The sequence below is a fragment of the Stenella coeruleoalba genome (genome assembly GCF_951394435.1).
Source record: "Stenella coeruleoalba genome assembly, chromosome: 15".
NCBI classification, from domain to species: Eukaryota; Metazoa; Chordata; class Mammalia; order Artiodactyla; family Delphinidae; genus Stenella; species Stenella coeruleoalba.
This window is the reverse complement of record NC_137161.1, coordinates 36,560,315-36,578,811: the sequence shown is the minus strand read 5'-3', so window position 1 is coordinate 36,578,811 and position 18,497 is coordinate 36,560,315. Positions and strand designations below refer to the sequence as shown.

At 43.8% G+C, this 18,497-nt stretch overlaps 1 protein-coding gene across 1 annotated transcript in view; it reads left to right on the top strand.

Annotated features, from left to right (window-relative positions):
• PAK5 (p21 (RAC1) activated kinase 5) overlaps positions 1-18,497 on the top strand; it is a gene marked incomplete at both ends in the record, with an annotated part of 95,595 nt that overhangs the window by 60,413 nt on the left and 16,685 nt on the right. The window contains 3 exons of the mRNA XM_079945131.1: positions 11,544-12,035; positions 13,237-13,370; positions 17,900-18,026. Of these exons, the coding sequence (XP_079801257.1) occupies positions 11,544-12,035; positions 13,237-13,370; positions 17,900-18,026 (753 nt within the window). The remainder of the gene's footprint in view (positions 1-11,543; positions 12,036-13,236; positions 13,371-17,899; positions 18,027-18,497) is intronic.

Here is an 18,497-nt window from a genome sequence, read left to right as displayed (position 1 = left end):
CATATACATATGTTCCCATATCTCTTCCCTCTTGCGTTTCCCTCCCTCCCCCACTCCCTGTCCCACCTCTCTAGGTGGTCACAAAGCGGCATGGACATATATATACTACCAAACGTAAAATAGATAGCTAGTGGGAAGCAGCCGCATAGCACAGGGAGATCAGCTCGGTGCAGAGTAATCTGCTCTTGAACAGAGGATGCATCCTTAGTTTGGAGTAGCAATGGTGGGGGGTTAATTGGATATACTGATTCGGAGGTGGAGGAAGAGCCCGAAATACCCTGTCCCCTTGAGCCTGCTGATGGGAGATTGATTCATTTCTTCAAATAACTAGGGTTTGCCTCTTTGTAGGGGTCATGAGCCACTTGTCAGAGCTCTCCGTGTGCATTTGCCATCCGTTATGGTTATGTAAGACAGGGAAGTACACGACTCTTCAAACTTCGTGTCATAAGGTGTAAATTCCTACATGCCTAAATAGGAATCCAGCCTCACGGTGTGGGAGATTTTCCTGCAAAAATGCTAAATATGGTGAATGGCTTTCTGCTACATGCAGTTTGGAAACCCAGCAAGTGTCTGATCATCCAGAACTGAACCTCCTTCCCAAGTTCCTTGCACCAGCACCTCAAGGAGACACCTTGATCCCTGAGGTTCTACTGGGCCCTGCTCTTGACTGCTGCTGCCTGCTGAGATATGTGTGCCTCATTCACTGAAATTGAGTGCCAGCTCAAAGTGTGTGCTGTGTCTCTTTGTCATCCGGCCAATATAATAGGCTCTGAAACAGGGCCACTCCATTTTGTAAATGAACATAAGTAATTCGGAGGAAAATGAGCATGGTTTTGCCTCAAGCGGGGACAGTAGCTATTGTTTATTAAGATGCCATTGGAGGTGGAACAACTCCCTACCATCCTGTAATTGGAGCTCTTGTGTCAGCAGTCACTTCAGCGGAAGAAGTGGAGGCTGGAAAGTCATGGATGGAGACACAGGAGCCCATCCGCCACAGGCCAGGCAGGTGGGGACTGGCCGCCATCAGTGGCGTCCCTGCTGTGGGATTGCAGAGCATAACAGGAGGGATGAAGGTCACAGGGTTTAATGAATCCCCTTCCCCTACTTATCAATCTCTAAAATGTCCCTACAGAGAAAGCTAGGTACTGATTCTCTCCCCAATCCTTACAAGCAGACGTTTTTCTTTCCCCAAGCCAAGCCTGGTCCTGTTACCTTTCCCTCTGGGTCAACTAAGGACAATTTAAGATGTCCTTTTCTTGCTCAGAGCCTTATGATTCACTTTTATCCTGCATTTGATTTGTGGAGAGCAAGCAGCCTGCAGTCTGGCTTTTTTTCACTTTGGGGATGAGCAGTGTCTGCTTCATTGTGTTTTGAAAGGTGTATTGGAGCATCACACTCAGGCACTGGAACCAGCTGCCTTCCCATCCCCTATAACTGCAAGGAGTGGATAGAGAGACACCATCCTTCATGGAAACCTCTGCAGTCCCCATTCTGTGGACGCAGACTTACCACACGCCTGCCCGTGCACACACACACATCCAGCACAATCCAGCCGCAGCCTCCCTGTCACCAGCATGGAAGGCCACGGTGACAAATAGATGCTGCCGCAGGGTTTTTTTCCTTCTTTTCTTTCTCTCTCCCTCCCCCCACCAAGCCTTTTTTTCTAGCCTTGGCATAAAATGGTCAAATGATGTTCTACTGCAGAATTCAATTTCACAGTTCAGTTAGGTCCTTGATTACACTGCCAAATTCAGATTAATGTGCATTTAACTAACATGGATCAGGGGAATTCTGGCTGACAGCCAGCTTTAATCAGAGTAATTGATAGCTGTGTGGAGTTTTATGCCCTGTCCACCCCAGCACACCACTGGTGAAATTGATTGATTAAATGAATTCATTGCTATAATTATTTATAATTTTGATACATCACAAGCCTGTGACTGGTCCTATCCTTGGAGATGTGCTCATTGTGGACGGGGAATCTGGCTGAGTTGTTAACTGAGGATTATTTATTCCCATATAATACTGCTTTTTTTTTTTTTTGGTCCTTCTTATTTTTTTATTGGGTTTGAATAGAGACATGAAAAAGCCCATTTCTTTAAGATTTAATTTATATTGAATTCTAAAAGGCATTGGGAAACTAAAAAATGAATATATGTTATTAACCATTTTAGAGGAAGGAAACTAAGACTGTTTCTATGTCTTTTCAGTATTTTTAAAGATTCCTGTAGCGAGAATTCCTCCTGAGAATGTATCTGATTTCCAATGACAGTTAGTGGTCCTGTGACATCAACTAAGCAGTTTGGCAGTCTGGTGTTATCAGCCTGGGTAATAATTTACAAATAAATCTGTTCTACTCTTATTACATCTTGCCATATGGAGATCACCCTTAAAAGTATGCAGGCCATGGTCTCACTTGTATGAAACTATTGATACTTTTCCACAAAATCACAGGACTGTTCTCTTTAGAGGAGTGGGAGAAGGCTTTCTGGTGTCTCTTTATTGTTTTCTCGCCTGCCTTGTGGCTTTCCACTCCTGCTCCCTATGCCCTTACAATAAGGTCTTAGAAGGTAAACTATATGCATAGATCTTTTGGAAATGGTTTGGGGCACGGATGGTGGGAGGCACATCGGACTCGCTTACTAAATATCTATACCTTTCCCTGGTCCAATTTCACCACATTGTGGTTTCACTAGATTATAAAATCCTACATCCCTCTTGAGATGCTACAGTCCTGCCCACGTGGACTCCAAATGTACTCCTTTTGTTCTAGAATATATTTGTAAATCAGGTTGTAGAAAAGGTAGCCCAGTTCAAGCTTCACTCTTCTGCAAGTCTCTCTTACAGACACAAACATGTATATATGTACAAAACAGTATGTATGGACAAATTCATCATTTTTGTTTCACCCATTTATAATTATAAGATATCATGGGAAAGATGATTTAGAGTAGAACAATTAAATAATTATAAGAGTTTAAGAGCCATGGAAAAGGGCCAGGAGTCCCTGTTATAGAAGAAAGCTTGGGCTTTTTTTCTTGAACAAACACACAGAAGAAAGTTTGGACATTGCAGCTGAACACAAAATTCTGCTCTGGCCAAAGTAAAAATGAAAGCAGTGAATTATGTATATATGAGCAACTCATTTTGCTGTGATGATTATTCCTTTTTTTTGTGTATTTTGAGCTGATTTCTATAAGCCAAGCCAAGCCCACACACACACACACACACACTTAATTTTTCTTTTCACCCCCCTCCCCCAGGCATTATCATCCATCATTTTCTGGCCCAGTTCTTGCATTTGGCCTCAGGCTGCTCAGACATCTGGGGCCCCAGTGAAACACCCTAATCAGGCTTTAGCTCCGTAGCAGTCACTCTACACTGTGCCCACCTCTGTCCTGACCCTGTCTACCTTTTCATCATTGAAAGATAGCTCTGAGAAGATATCATGGACCCATGTTCTAAAGTGACACTGTCTGGATTTGAACCCCAGCTCGACTTCTGAGGAGCTTTGAGACCTTTGCATGACTACTTAAACCCGCGGTGCCTCAGTTTCCTTTTCTGTAAAATGGAACAATTACAGGACTTTATCTCACTGTGTAACTTGGGATTTAAATGTAGCCATGTACATGAAATGCTTGGAACAGTCCCTGGCACGTGGGAAGCACTCAGCAAATGTCAAGTATCATTATTAACATCAGTGTGAGTTACTCCTGTGAGGCAAGCTTCTAACAGAGCAGTTGGTTAATGGAAGGGGCCCCGACTTTGCTCCCAGTAAAACACCCCTACTTTTTATCAGAGAGAATGTCCACCCTTGATTATGTAGGCCAGGGAGGTGACAACTAGTGGAAGAAATGCCAAGGCAGGCAAGAAAGCAGGCCTGTGGTGCCAGTGTGTCCAGCAGCTGGGATATGGATACCCTCCCAGTGGAGGTGAAGGCCTGACCGGAGCCGAAGAATCGGGTTGTGTAATCTTCTTGGAGGTTTGGGGCAGTTGGCCTTGGATTGCTTGGGAACAGTTTCACCTCCCAGAGCCTCAGCTTTATCAATACAGTGGGATTAACTGCCTTCTGCTTGACTCTTAGAGTGAAAAATCATGAGGCCAGCCACCAACGTGTGGGCCAGCGATAGTCACCATCATGGAACCCTTGGGTCATCAAAACCCAACTGAGAGCCATGGTTCTGCAAGATGGTGGCCAGAACAAAGTCACCTATGAATTTCTCCTTCCCAAAGCCAGCTGTTTGTCCACCATCATCTCTTTGAGGGGATGGAGTCTGGAAGGAGGATCATGCATTCTCTCACTGGAGCCAAAAGTCCATTGTCCTTTGACTGGTATCCCTTGAGTCTGGTTCCAAAAACTGTCTCCTGTGATAGTGTTTGCTCCTCACCCATTGCTTTTTTAAGAGTCTGCACCTCTTCCCAGCAGCCATGAAAGACAATGGCACCGTTTTATCTCCAAGACCTAGTTTCAAAGACGTTTAGCTAGCACTGAACATCTCTGCATTCTGTCTGACTGGAAATTGTCCCATTTGTGCAGACAAGCGTCCTTTGCTTTCTTTTTCTTTTTTTTTTTTAAATTAATTATATTTTAATTTAATTTTTATTTTATTTTATATTGGAGTATGGTTGATTTGCAAGACAAAGGAGGCAAAAGAATAGACAATGGAGAAAAGACAGTCTCTTCAATAAGTGGTGCTGGGAAAACTGGACAGCTACATGTAAAAGAGTGAAATTAGAACATTCTCTAACACCATACACAAAAATAAACTCCAAATGGATTAAAGACCTAAATGTAAGGCCGGGTACAAGCATCCTTTTCTTATTTTATTTTTTTTTTGGCGGTACGCGGGCCTCTCACTGTTGTGGCCTCTCCCATTGCGGAGCACAGGCTCCGGACGCGCAGGCTCAGCGGCCATGGCTCACGGACCCAGCCCCTCCGCGGCATGTGGGATCTTCCCGGACCGGGGCACGAACCCGTGTCCCCGGCATCGGCAGGCGGATTCTCAACCACTGCGCCAGCAGGAAAGCCCCAGCATCCTTTTCTTGATGCATCATGCCAGCCGTGAAGAGTAGACTCTGATAAGGAAGAGCAGTGTCCGGATGTGATTCCTACAGGAAACAGCCTTTTATTTCTGACATTTCTTCAGAGACCAGTTATACATGCTTGTGGGGAATGAATTCAGTTTCACTTAAACTACAGGAGGAGATCCTCCCAGGAGGACACCAGGAGATGATGGCATGTGGCGGCTCCCAGGACACACTTTCAAAAGCAAAAGTCACAGACCCCGCTTGCCCTCACACACTGGCCTTGTGACTAGACTGGGCTTGGCTAATCTGGCTTAATTTAAAGGAAGAATTGAATTATTTAATTTACACTGACATTCATCTCCCCACCAACCCAGCACATACACGTGCCAGTTTTCCTTGTGTATGGCACAAATCCAGGGCCTTAGACAAAAATCAGCTGGATGTCAAATATAGCATTTTAATTATAATACAGTGCTGTATATATTATAATTAGGGACACTTTGATTGTTTTAGAAGGTTAATGTATGGGAGTATATATGCTACCAGTACATTGTACATATTCAGTAAATGCTCACTAGTCTTATTACCACTGTAGTTACTATTTATTATTTTCTTTTATATTCCTGCTACTGTGCTAAGCACTTTATATAATAACAACACTACCCAGAATGAATTAGCAGACTGTATGGAACAGTCACTGTTCAAACCCTTTGATTTGTATTCAATTCTTTAGAGTTCACAGTGACCTAAGGAGATAGGTATTATTATCATTTGGTAGGTATTATTATTATTGCTCTCATTTTACCAGTGAGAAAACTGAAGCACAGGAGTTGAAATAACTTGCCTAATGTCGTACAACTTGTAAATGGCAGAAGAAGTTTTCGAGTCCAAAGTCTTTTCTTAAACACCAGGCTGCTCTAGGATTCCCCCAGGTAAGCCTCATAAAAACCCCATGAGGGAGGTGTGATGACCCTCATTGTACAGATGACGAAACTGAGGTTGAGAGAGGCTAAATGATTTTACTCAAGTCATTAGAATCAATATTCAGCCCTCAATATGTCCTTCAAATATGTTCTCTCTGCTCTGCAATCAGTCCAGGGCCCTGGCTTAGCAGGACCCGGGCCCCTGCTGGCTGACGCTAGACTGTCTGAGTGCAGCAGTACAGGAGGCCAGCAGTGTGATCTGGGAGCCAATGGACAGTGCATAACTGAGAATGGTACCATGGCAATTTTCAGGAGGCTGCTGTGTGCAGATCTTGCTCCCTGACTTGTTGAAGAGGCATCTGTCCATGCTGTGCAAGGGACCAGAGGTTCAGACACCTTCCTTCTGCCAGATGACCACCATGTTGCCAGATGCAACGAGCAACATGCCGCATCCAACTTCACTTCTCCATGGCATTTGATGTGGTTCATCACTCCTTCCTTCTTGAAATACTTTCCTTCCTGGGCTCCAGGACATCCTAGTCCCTTAGTTTCTTTCCTACATCACAGGCCACTCCTTCTCTGCTCCTTTTTGCAAGTTCCTTCTCCTCTTTTTAGTCTCTAGATGTTGTAGTCCTTGGATTTTCTCTTACACATTCAACACCATGGCTTTTAACACCAGCTAAATACTGATGACTCTCAGATTCATGTCTTTAATGTCAACTTTCCCGTGGACTGGAGTCATGTCTAAGTCACCTAAGTGGCATCTCTGCTTGGATGCTTAATAACTCTCTCAAACTTAATGTGGCCATGATGGAACTCTGGGTTTCACCCCATGTTTTAGTTATCTATTGCTGTGTAACAAATCATCCCCAAACTTAATGGCTTAAAACAACAATGAACATTTATTACCTCAAACAGTTTCTGTGGGTTTCCATGGCTAGCTTAACTAGGTGATTCTGACATTGAGTCTGTCATGAGGTTGCAGTCAAGAGGTCAGCAGGGCTGCAATCATCTGAAGGCTTGACTGGGGCCAGAGGATCACCTCCAAGATGGCGCACATGGCTGTTGGTGGCAGGCTTCAGTTTCTAGCTGGCTCTTGGCAGGAGGACCTCTCTATAGGGTTTGGGGTGTCCTCGTGACATGGCAACTGGAGAAAACCAGAGCAAGCAATCCAAGAGAGAAGACAGAGAAGCCACAATATCTTTTTTTGGCCTCAGAGGACACTTACTATTACTTCCGCCATATTCTTTTGCTCACAGATCAACCTGATACAAAGGGGGAGGAGACTACACAATCATGTCAGGAGGCAGGAATCACTGGGAGCCATCCTGGAGGCTGATTCACAGCTGAGAAGCCTGTTCCTGCCCCTATGCTCCTCATATTATTAAGTGGCTTGCTCCTCAGGATAATATCCTGGGAGTCATCTTTGATTCTTCTCCTTCATATTCAATCCATCAGAAAATTGGATCAGCTCCATCTTCAGACTCTACTCTGGATCCCATTTCTCACCCCATCTACAGCACCCACCCTCATCTCTGCCCATGTTGACTGCAGTAAGCTAACTGGCAACCCTGTTTCCACCCTTGCCACCAAAGCCTCTTCTCCAGCATCCAGAGAGTCAAGTTCATGTCACTGTCCTCTGCTTATCAACCTCCAGTGGCTCCCACTTCCCTCAGCAGCAGCCAGCATCCTTGCCATGGTCTGTATGATCTGCCCCCTCACCACTTCTCTCTCTGTCTTTCCAAACTGCCTCCTCTCTGCACCAGGAGAGCCTCCAGGCTGTTCCTCAAGCCTGTGTGTGCCTCAGAATCCTGCGTGTGCTGTGCCCTCTGCCTGGACTACCCCTGCCCCCCGCAGTCACAGGGCTTGCTCCCTCACTTCAGCCAGGTTTCTGCTCATGTTACACCTCTCAGAAAGGCCTTCCTTGGCCATCCCATGCAAGGTGGCACCTTGTTATTCTCAATCCCCTTGTTCTGCTTTATTTTTCTTCATATCACCTATTACTACTGGACCACATACTGTATATTTATTAATTTTCTTGTTTATCATCCGTCTCCTTCTCTAGAATGTCAACTCCAGGACAACAGAAATACCATCCATTATGATTATTGCTGGACCTTCCCACAGCACCTGAAATGGTGCCTAGCACATAATAGTTGCTTAGATATTAATCTGTGCACTAAACAAATGAATGAATGGACCACGTGGGAGCAATGAATTCAACTAGAACAGTGCCACCTGATAGAACATTCTGCAATGGTGGAAATATTCTATATGTTCTATAAATATTCTATAACTTGTCCAATGTGGTGACTCTTAAATGCCTAACATGTGACTAATATGAGTGAGGAATGGAATTTTTTATTTTAACTTTTAATTTCTATTGATTTTAATTAAATAGCCACATGTAGCCAGCAACCATCATTTTAGAGCAAATCTGGATCCTTGGAGTGGGCATGTAAATGTCATTCCATGTACATCCTGGTAGAGTGGAAGAGACTTCCTGGGACTCTGTGTTAAGAAGGAGCTGGAGGTCCAATCAACGAATCTTTTTCAAACACCTTCTATGTATCCAACACTCTCGTTATCATCAGGATCTTACACAAAAGAGTGTATTCATCTATTAGCACTTTCTGCTTTGGGCAAGGAGGCAAGGGTGGTATGATGTGGTATATTCACCATCCCTGACCTCAGTCATTCCAGGGGTGACCAGAACTCCTTCTTGACTTTTCCAGAGAGTGATTGCTGGAACTTACACCTAGTGTCATGGCAGCCCCTCACTGGCTTCCCCCACCCCTGCCCTGTGTGTCCTCCCCATCCTATCCACTAAGTTCCCTCAATCCACTCTTCACAATCAGAGTAGAATGTTCTTGCCTTGAATCCTTTTGAGGGCTGAGCAGATTTCTCTTTCATACACACAGCCCTGCAGATTTTGGATTTTCTCGAACATTATACATTTATACTGATTTGTATGTGTTTATCTTATTGTCCAAAAAGCTGCTTTGCACAGGGAGTTAGGTTGTTCCTTTTATGTATTCGGTGAGTCCCCTACATATGAACCTTCAAGTTGTGAACTTTCAAACTTGAACGTGCATCCGTATGTCCAGTCACGTAAGTTAGTTCACATGTCTGGTGTACATTGTCACATGCATACATCCTCTACAAGTGGTTGTACTTTTGTGTACTGTACTGTACAGTATCTTTATTTCAAGCCCAGGATGTCCAGAAGCAAGTGTAAAAGCAGCAGTGATATAGCTGGTACTGCTAAGAAGCACCAAGCAATGACGATGGAAACAAAAGTGAAAATAATTGAGAGAGTGAAGCGAGGCAAAATAAGATGGTAGACACCGCTAGTTCTTATAACATGAATTGTTTAACCATTGGCATGATTCTGAAGAACGAGGACAAGGTCATGGAACATGTGAAGTCTGCTGTGTTGATGATGTCGCCAGTAATATCGAAGAAGTGTGGAAAAGTGGCGGAGGAGATGGAGAAACTTCTCAGTGTGCGGATGCAGGATCACATCAGTGTCGAGTCCTGCTCAGCTTAGTGCTGTTTCAAGAGAAAGCCAAAAGGCTTTATGAAGACTTGAAGAAGAAACACAGTGAAGAATCAGAGGGCGCATCTTTTAATGCCAGCCATGTCTGGTTTCATTGGTTCAAGGCTAGAGCCAACCTTCACAACGTAAAGGCAAGTGGCGAGGCAGCAAGTGCAGATATGGTAGCTGCCTGGGAATTTCCCAAAACACTTTGAGAAATTATTGATGAAGGAGCGTATTTCCCCTAGCAGATTTTTAATGTGGATGAGACAGTACTGTACTGGAGAAGGACGCCAGACCAAAGTTACATCAATAAGAAAGAAAAGTAGATGCCAGGCTATAAGGCAGCAAAGGACTGGCTAACTCTGTTGTTTGGTGGCAATGCTTTTGGCAATATGAAGCTGAAGCCTGTCTTAGTTTATCATTCAGAGAACCCAAGAGCCCTTAAAAACATAGCCCAGGGCTCCCTTCCTGTTGTGTGGAGGAGTAACCCCAAATCCTGGGTTACACACGCCATTTTCCAGGACTGATTTTTCCACCACTTTATCCCGGAGGTAGAGAAATCTTGCTTGGAGCAAGATGTCCCATTCAACATTCTTTTGCTTCTCAACAGTGCTCCAGGCTGCCCCCCATTCATGGACGGCTTTCACCCCAACATCAAAGTAGTGCATCTGCCACCAAATTCTATGTCGCTCATCCAACCCATGGACCAGGGAGTTATTGTGATTTTCAAGAAATATGTATGTCACACTTTTTGTCAGGCAGTTAAGGCGAGTGATGAATCAGGAACAACCTTGCAACAATTTTGGAAGGGCTTTAACATCTACAAGGCCATAAAAAACATTAACTTTGCTTGGCGTGAGGTTACAGCCGTCACCATGAATGGGGTTTGGAAGAGCCTTTGCCCACAGTTTGTTCACGATTTTCATGGATTTGAGAATGTGGATGAGGAGTCCAAAGAGGTTTTCAGCAACTTAGTGACCCTCAGTGAGAAGCTGGAGCTAGATCTGCAAGAGGACAACTTCATTGAACTTCTTGCTGTGCAACATGAGGGGCTTACTAATGAAGATCTTATGGAATTGGAGGCCCAGAGAAAGGACAAAGAGAGACAAGAGGAAGAAGTAACTGAAGAACCGAAGAGTTTCATGCTGCAGGAAATGGCAAGGGGATTTTCTTAATCTGAGGAGGCACTGTTAGTTTTCGAGACACAGGACCCGAACATAGAATGGTACATCAAAGTTGCAGCAGCCGCTCAGAATGAAATCCAGTGCTACCGCATCATCTAAGATGAGAAAAAAGAGCTACTACCCAGACATCACTGGATCGTTTTTTTTTCAAGACGGTAGGTAGAATTGAATCCAGCAAGGAACCAGAACCCGTGTCATCCACATCAGGCGTGAGTGAAATTGCAGCTTGCCCTCCATCTCCTATTGCTGACGATCCTTCAGCTCTACCATCTCCCACCTCCTCTCCCTCCTCCAGTCAGTAACTCTTCTTGCCTGTTCACTTGATCAGCCCCTGTGTGCAAGCTGTTGTACTGTACTATTGTACATTTCAAGGTACTGTACTGTAAGATTAAAAATGTTTATTTTTTGTTTGTTTTTATGTATTATTTGTGTAAAAAGTATTATAAACCTATTACAGTACAGTACTATATAGCCGATTGTGTTAGTTGAGTACCTAGGCTAACTTTGTTGGACTTACAAACAAATTGGACTTATGAACACGATCTCGGAATGGAACTCATTCGTATGTAGGGGACTTACTGTATTGGCGTTTTCCCCTTCATAACTCCTGGGATCACCTCCTACTACTTGCATCCAGGTCTCAGAGTCTACTTCTGGGGATTTTATTAGGGAAGGAGGAAGAAATAGGCAGGATGGAGAGGTTGGAGGGCAGATAAAGGGTGGAAGCGATGCATCCTGGGACCCCACGAGGTAAGCCTCACCCACGAGTGGGTTGTGTAGTAGTGCTCATCATTTGGACCAGCTGTGTGATGGCTATGGTATTCAGATGTAGCGTGTGAATTTCTCCATCTGTGTCTGTCTTCCCAGGTGGATTATGATCGAGCACAGGTGGTCCTCAGCCCTCCACTGTCAGGGTCCGACACCTACCCCAGGGGCCCTGCCAAACTACCTCAAAGTCAAAGCAAAGCAAGCTATTCCTCAAGCAGCCACCAATACCCATCTGGGTACCACACAGCCACCCTGTACCACCACCCCTCCCTCCAGACCAGTTCGCAGTACATCTCCACAGCTTCTTACCTGAGCTCTCTCAGCATCTCATCTAGCACCTACCCCCCACCCAGCTGGGGCTCCTCCTCAGACCAGCAGCCCTCCAGGGTGTCCCACGAACAGTTCCGGGCAGCCCTGCAGCTGGTGGTCAGCCCAGGAGACCCCAGAGAATATTTGGACAACTTTATCAAAATCGGGGAAGGGTCAACCGGCATTGTGTGCATCGCCACTGAGAAACACACGGGGAAGCAAGTTGCCGTGAAGAAAATGGACCTCCGAAAACAACAGAGACGAGAGCTGCTTTTTAATGAGGTAGGTGGTGTGTTCGGATCATCCTTTCTGTCCTATGTAACATTTCTTTCCCATTTCAGAAATAACACATATACATTTTAGGACATTAGAAAACACAGAAAATATAAATACAAAAATAGCATCCCTTTTTCTATGCCTGTATGGCTGCCTCTTTATGAAGTACTTCCTGTGGATCAGCCACTGTGCTAAGCATTGGTCTGGTTTGATTCTCACAATAGGCATAGACAGAAAAATGTTATCTCCATTTAGCAATAAGGAAACCTAGCATCAGATTATGTTACTAACCGGGGTCAGTAGGTTCATACAGCTGTAACAATGCAATCAGCTGTGACTTTGGACCCTCTTCCGTGATGGCTTATGTGAAGGCTCCACCCAGCTCCAACTCCCATAGGTGTTCGTTTCTTTTCCACGCTCCAAACCTCACAGAGAGCATGGGGTGAGTGGGATTCAGTTTCTTCCCAGTCCACAGCTCCTGATTTCTGGAACTTATTTCCAAACCACAATGCCAGAACAGACAGGGAAAATATAACTTAAACAACTGTATAATTTATTATTTAGCACTCACTGAAAATATCACCAGAAGCGGCCACAGGATGGCAATTCCTGGATGCTCTCTCCAGCAAGCAGACACAAGTTGGCCTTTTAATGCCTAAGTCATAATGTTTTTACCTTAAAGACTTATCCTTTGTATTCAGCACAAACTCTTTCAGGCTCGGCCTAGACCTCCCAAGAAGTTAGATTGGTGTCATGTGGCCCCAGCCCTAATAACTGTTTACTTCAGTCACTTCTGAGACTCACTTACCTTGAGTTGGTGACCCTTTTGCCCAATAGCAGAGTGTGGACAATGTGTTTTAAAAGTAACCTATGGGATATCTGATCACATCCCCCCAAACATTCAACTAAATTCCCTCTTGTGAATGCAAACTCTGCCATGGTTCTGCCTGTTTTTACCCTGTATTCTCCCCCAACCCAGTGTCTTGTTGACCTGCCATTTTCTCTGAATTTGCTAACTTGATCCCCTCTATTCCTCCCAGCTGCTCTCAGTGCTGTCCCTTTGTCTGTAATAGACTTCTGAATACCCCCCCCCACACACAATCAGTACTCCCCATCAGTTGAACTCACAGCCCAAATGTAGTCATGAGAAAACAAAAAGTCAAATTTCACAGTCCGAAGTCAAACAGTGTCTTTCCATTTTGCCCAGGTTGTGATAATGCGGGATTATCACCATGACAACGTGGTTGACATGTACAACAGCTACCTTGTCAATGATGAGCTCTGGGTTGTCATGGAATTTCTAGAAGGTGGTGCCTTGACAGACATCGTTACTCATACCAGGTAAGTTTCTTTACTATCCAGGCAAGTAGTTCAAGGTGCTTATTATTCTTTTCCAGGGTAAGGCCTCAGTAACTATATTTATGAACTCTTCATAAGTAGTTAAGCACTTTGAAGGTAGAGAAACGACTGCCCTTTTTCTCTGTATTCCCAGGTGCCTATCACAATATCATGTATGTATAGTTCATTCACTCAATTCACATTCTCCCTGCCCTCCAGAAATTCATTCGTACTCACTGATTTTAAATCAGCAAGCTGCTGAGAATGGAGTTTCGGTGACAAATAATAGAATTTCCCATCCCTACGTAGATTTCTAAAACTGAGTTTCATTCTCCTAAGTTGCTATACCATTGCTATGTGTTGATACCACCAAGGGTACCTGGGGAAGGCAGGGGCAGGTGAAAGATCAAAATTTTATGTCATAATAACAAACTACATAAGAGAGAGAGAGATTCTTCAAATCTGTTTTTAAATCATCTTGCAAGTAACAATGGTTGCTTGCCACTGTTGCCTCAGCTACTTGCTTCTCTGATGTTTCAGTTGTGGTCATTTCATCAAGTATTTATTAATCACTTTTTATGCGCCAGGCTCTTTCCTAAGTGCTGGGGCTACAAAAGATACAAATGAATAAGGCTCAGATACACCCTTCCAAGGAAGTCTCAGATTAGACATAAATACATTATAACACCTGTGCAGAATTAGAATTATATAAGTAGCATAGAAGAATACCTGAATATCTCTATAAGAGAGTCAAGAAGGATTTCCAATATATGGTGGTGTCCAGGATGGGTTTTGAGAGATGCATCAGAGTTTACTAAGAAGGCAAGTGGGAAGAAAAGGGCATTGAAGGCAAATGAAAGAGTATGTGCTAAGACAGTGCTTCTAAAATTTTAATATGCATACAAATTACCTGTGGTTCTTATTAAAATGCAGATCCTGATTCAATGGGGGGGAGGCATAATACTCTGCATTCTAAGGAACCCCCAGGCGATGTTAATGCTGTTAGTTCATGGACCGCGCTGGAAAAGCAAGGTTCAAAGGAACAGACGTGTAAAAAAATCATGTTACATTTGGGAAACTTTAAGTTTGCTCTGCTGGTAAATAAAATACCAAAGATTTGAGAAGATTGTCATGAAGGAGCTACATTGGGTATTAGCTGATGTCACTGAAATGGCATCCAAATCATAAGTGAATCCAGTTGAGCGACAATAGGTGGAAAGCAAGGTAGCAAGAAAGTGTTCAGAAACCCGTAAGAGATCAAAGGTGCTGCTTTTTCTCCACTAAAATGAGGCAGTGTTTCAATCATGACTCCCTATAGCTCTGAGTCTGCGGTAGACCATCTAAAAACAAAAGGACATAAGGGAAGACACCAAATGTTTATCACCAACATTTCAGCTGGCAGATTCCTATTGGTATAGCCATACAACCACCATATCTATCTATCTATCTATCTGTCTATCTATCTATCTATCTAATCATCTTAAATTGTAGCAACAAGTATACTGAAGAGACCTACGAATAAGACAAATGTGACTTACATATAAAACAATTAATAAAAATATGTCCAAGGGAGGGGCTTTTTTCTTGCCTCAGAGAGCATCAGAAAACTACAGCTCTCACTTTGTCAAGTTCTTATTTTGTATCCGTGGGATTCACTGAAGAGTCAGCCTCTCTAGAATCCATTGTGTTTTCTAATTCTCTCCATCTAGTTTTGTCGATGGATTTCCCCTTGAAGGCAGAGTAGCTCCAGAGAGCAAGAAGCAATAGTGTGTCAAGGAATACGGATATTTAGAATTTGAAATCCTTAAGCTGGTAGTTCAGAGAGTTTCCTATAGTAGATATTCAATAAGTACTTCATTGAATGATTGATTGATTGGTTGATAAAACATTTAACTGCTTGCCACTCAAAGTGTGGTCTGGGGACCAGCAGCATCAACATCCCCTAAGAGCTTGTTAGAAATACAGCATCTCAGGCTCTACCCAGATGGACTAAAAGAATCCATGATCTAGCCAGATGCTCAGGAGTTTCTTTTTTTTTAATTTATTTATTTTATTTATTTATTTTTTGCTGTGTTGAGTTTTTGTTGCTGTGCACGGGCTTTCTCTAGTTGTGGCGAGAGGGGGCTACTCTTCATTGCGGTGCCCGTGCTTCTCATTGTGGTGGCTTCCCTTGTTGCAGAGCATGGGCTCTAGGCACACGGGCTTCAGTAGTTGTGGCAGGTAGCCTCAGTAGTTGTGGCACATGGGCTCTAGAGCACAGGCTCAGTAGTTGTGGTGCATGGGCTTAGTTGCTCCACGGCATGTGGGATCTTCCTGGACCAGGGAGCTAATGTATGTCCCCTGCATTGGCAGGTGGATTCTTAACCACTGCACTACCAGGGAAGTCCCCTCAGGAGTTTCTTATACATACTAAAGTTTTAGCCCTATCTAGCATCTTGTTAAATCATATCCTACTTATATCAAGGAAACAGTTCTAGAAGGGAAAGGAAAGTACCAAGCTCTGTCAGGTTCTTGATTAACTCATGTAACCTTCACACATCTCTATAAGGTAGGTGTTGATGTGCCTGTCTGTTAGAGGATGAGGCTATGACTCATAGAGGCAAAAAGTATCTTTCTCAAGATCACGTATTTAATAATTGGCAGAGCCAGGATTTGAATTTGGAGTTGACTCCAAAACTGAGGTGTTTTTATCCCCACCTGACTTCCTCCCTGTTGAAGTAGGAAAGCACCAGGCTTTCTACAGTGGGCCATGTCCATTTCAAAGTCATTGAATTAAGAGTCAGTAGCATTTGTTATAAACTCCAGGAGATTTTTCAGTTTGTGATTGGGGGCTCAGAGTCAATTAATTTTTGTTACCTTTGACCTGTGAAAAATCTTTATGCCTGCTCCAAATAACTCAAATCTCATTGAATCCAAGAAAAATAGATTTTATTTTATTAAAGATGATAATTCTTGGTCCTGAATTAATTTTAAGATGTAGTTGGACTTGTCCCTGTGGCTGATGCTCTAAACTTCTCAGGAGTGTGCTTTGGGCAGATGTGAAAATTGTCATCTGAAAACAATCCAGCATAATGACCAGCCCACTTACCACAAAACCAAGAACACAGAAGTTGTAGGTTTCCACTCTGTTTCAGACACCTGCCTTCCTATGAGGCCAATTCATTGCGGTGGTAGGAATCCTCTTCAAAGAGAAGGGCATGTTTCTTCATACTCATCCACTTTGTACCTTTGACATTCTCCTGATTGGTTATCTCCTTGGATTTTATTTTGAACCCTAGTTTTACTCAGCTGGGGTTTGTTGGCATCAACAAGACTGAAACGCAGATTCAAGGCCATCTATTTACTTGTCCTGCTGAGCTAAAAGTTACCTGGGATTATTTCCCAAGTCAATTCTTAAATTTGGACTCTGGTCAGTTACGAAGTGTGTCTCCTGATAGCCTCCTCTGTTTGCCTGATAGTTTGTTTTAGGAGGTCTTTCACATTTGCTACCTCTACCTTTGCTAATTTGGGCCTCTCAATATCTCCGTGAGAGGGAGGAAGTTTCATGCCTAGATGAGTTAGGCAGATGCCTAAATGGGTCATTTTGAGGGCACTGAGGGACTCCATTCTCCACATCATTCTTCCCAGCTGGGTTCTTCAGTGGCTGAAAATCCATTCTTTTGAGTTACAATTGCTGCATGATACAGTGGGGAAAGTGGAAAAGCATGGATTTTGAACTCATAGAAGGTGGGGTTTGAATCATGATCTGGTTACCTTCTGAGCTATATAACCTTGGGCAGGTGACCTGACCTCAGTCTCCTCTGAAACCAGAAATACCTTCTTCGGAGGGTGCAGCCATGAAATGGGGGAGCATATCTAGTGTTGTGCTTGCCTTTCTCATTCCCATGGTCTATTTATTAGGGTATCACGCATTCACAGTTGGTTATTAGTAACTAACTAGGCCCAATTTCCTTCTTGGCAGAGGGACCTGGAGTAACAGAAGCTTCCAGCTCCTGGAGGAGGGAGAGGAAGGGCTGGTCAGAGGCAGGGCAAGTCCCAGAGGGGGATCTTAGAGATCTAAAGACCACTTTGCCTGAGTCCAACCTTGAAGAGAACCATGGCCTTGCCCACTTCCAAGATGAGGAAAAAGAAACCCGAGGAAGTTAAAGGACTTCCTCAAGGTCATCTAGCAGCCCCTCCTGGAACTTTGGCGTCATTCAGTGTGCACTCTCTGTAGGACCCTGGAGGTTTGTCAGTACCTGGGGAATTACCTATAAGAGTCCAAGGAAGTGCATTTGCACTGATGACCCAAAAGCCAGCCAATGGGGGTCTCTTTACTTTAGCTTATACTGAGCCGCTATCATCCTCAATGCCAGGCCTTAGGTTCTGGGAATCAGGTCCCAAAGACTTCCTTTTCCTTTCCCATAGATTTTTGAGACATGGGCTGGAGAGCATGGACTGGTTCTCTAGAACACAAGGGAGCCACCTCTCTTGATCATTTCAAAGATGGTCTTAAGCCTGACCTTTCTCCTTCAATGTGATTTCCTTTCTAGAATGAATGAAGAACAAATAGCTACCGTCTGTCTGTCGGTTCTAAGGGCTCTTTCCTACCTGCACAACCAAGGAGTGATTCACAGGGACATAAAGAGTGACTCCATCCTGCTGACAAGTGATGGCCGGGTAAGATTTTCATGTTGGGTCCCTCCCTGGTTTACCTTGTCATTTCACCTGTCACAGATATTATATTCCTAAGAACACTTTCTCGGAATTCTAATTTTCCTTAGTCGCAAGTCACCCACTCCCCTTCCCAGGAGGCTTTTGAAGAAGAAATTACCATCCTCTGTGTCATCCTGTCATTTAGAACTATCTGTGAGCTGAATTTGACAGATAATTTTCTGCCTTAACAGTAAGTGCAGGAAGTAATAGAAACTATAGAAATTTCTTTTATTTTTCTGCCACATTCTTATTTTCATTGGTGGAGAGAAAATGACTTTTCTAGGACTGTGTCCACTCTGTTCGTGTGACTACGCATGTCTGCAGTATCTCTCAGAGTCCCTGCAGGAAACAGATGACAAATTCCAGTGCTTTGAGGAGAGTTTAATAAAGGTGTGGGCAGATGAGATGTAGAAAAGCCAAAAGGAACTGTCATGA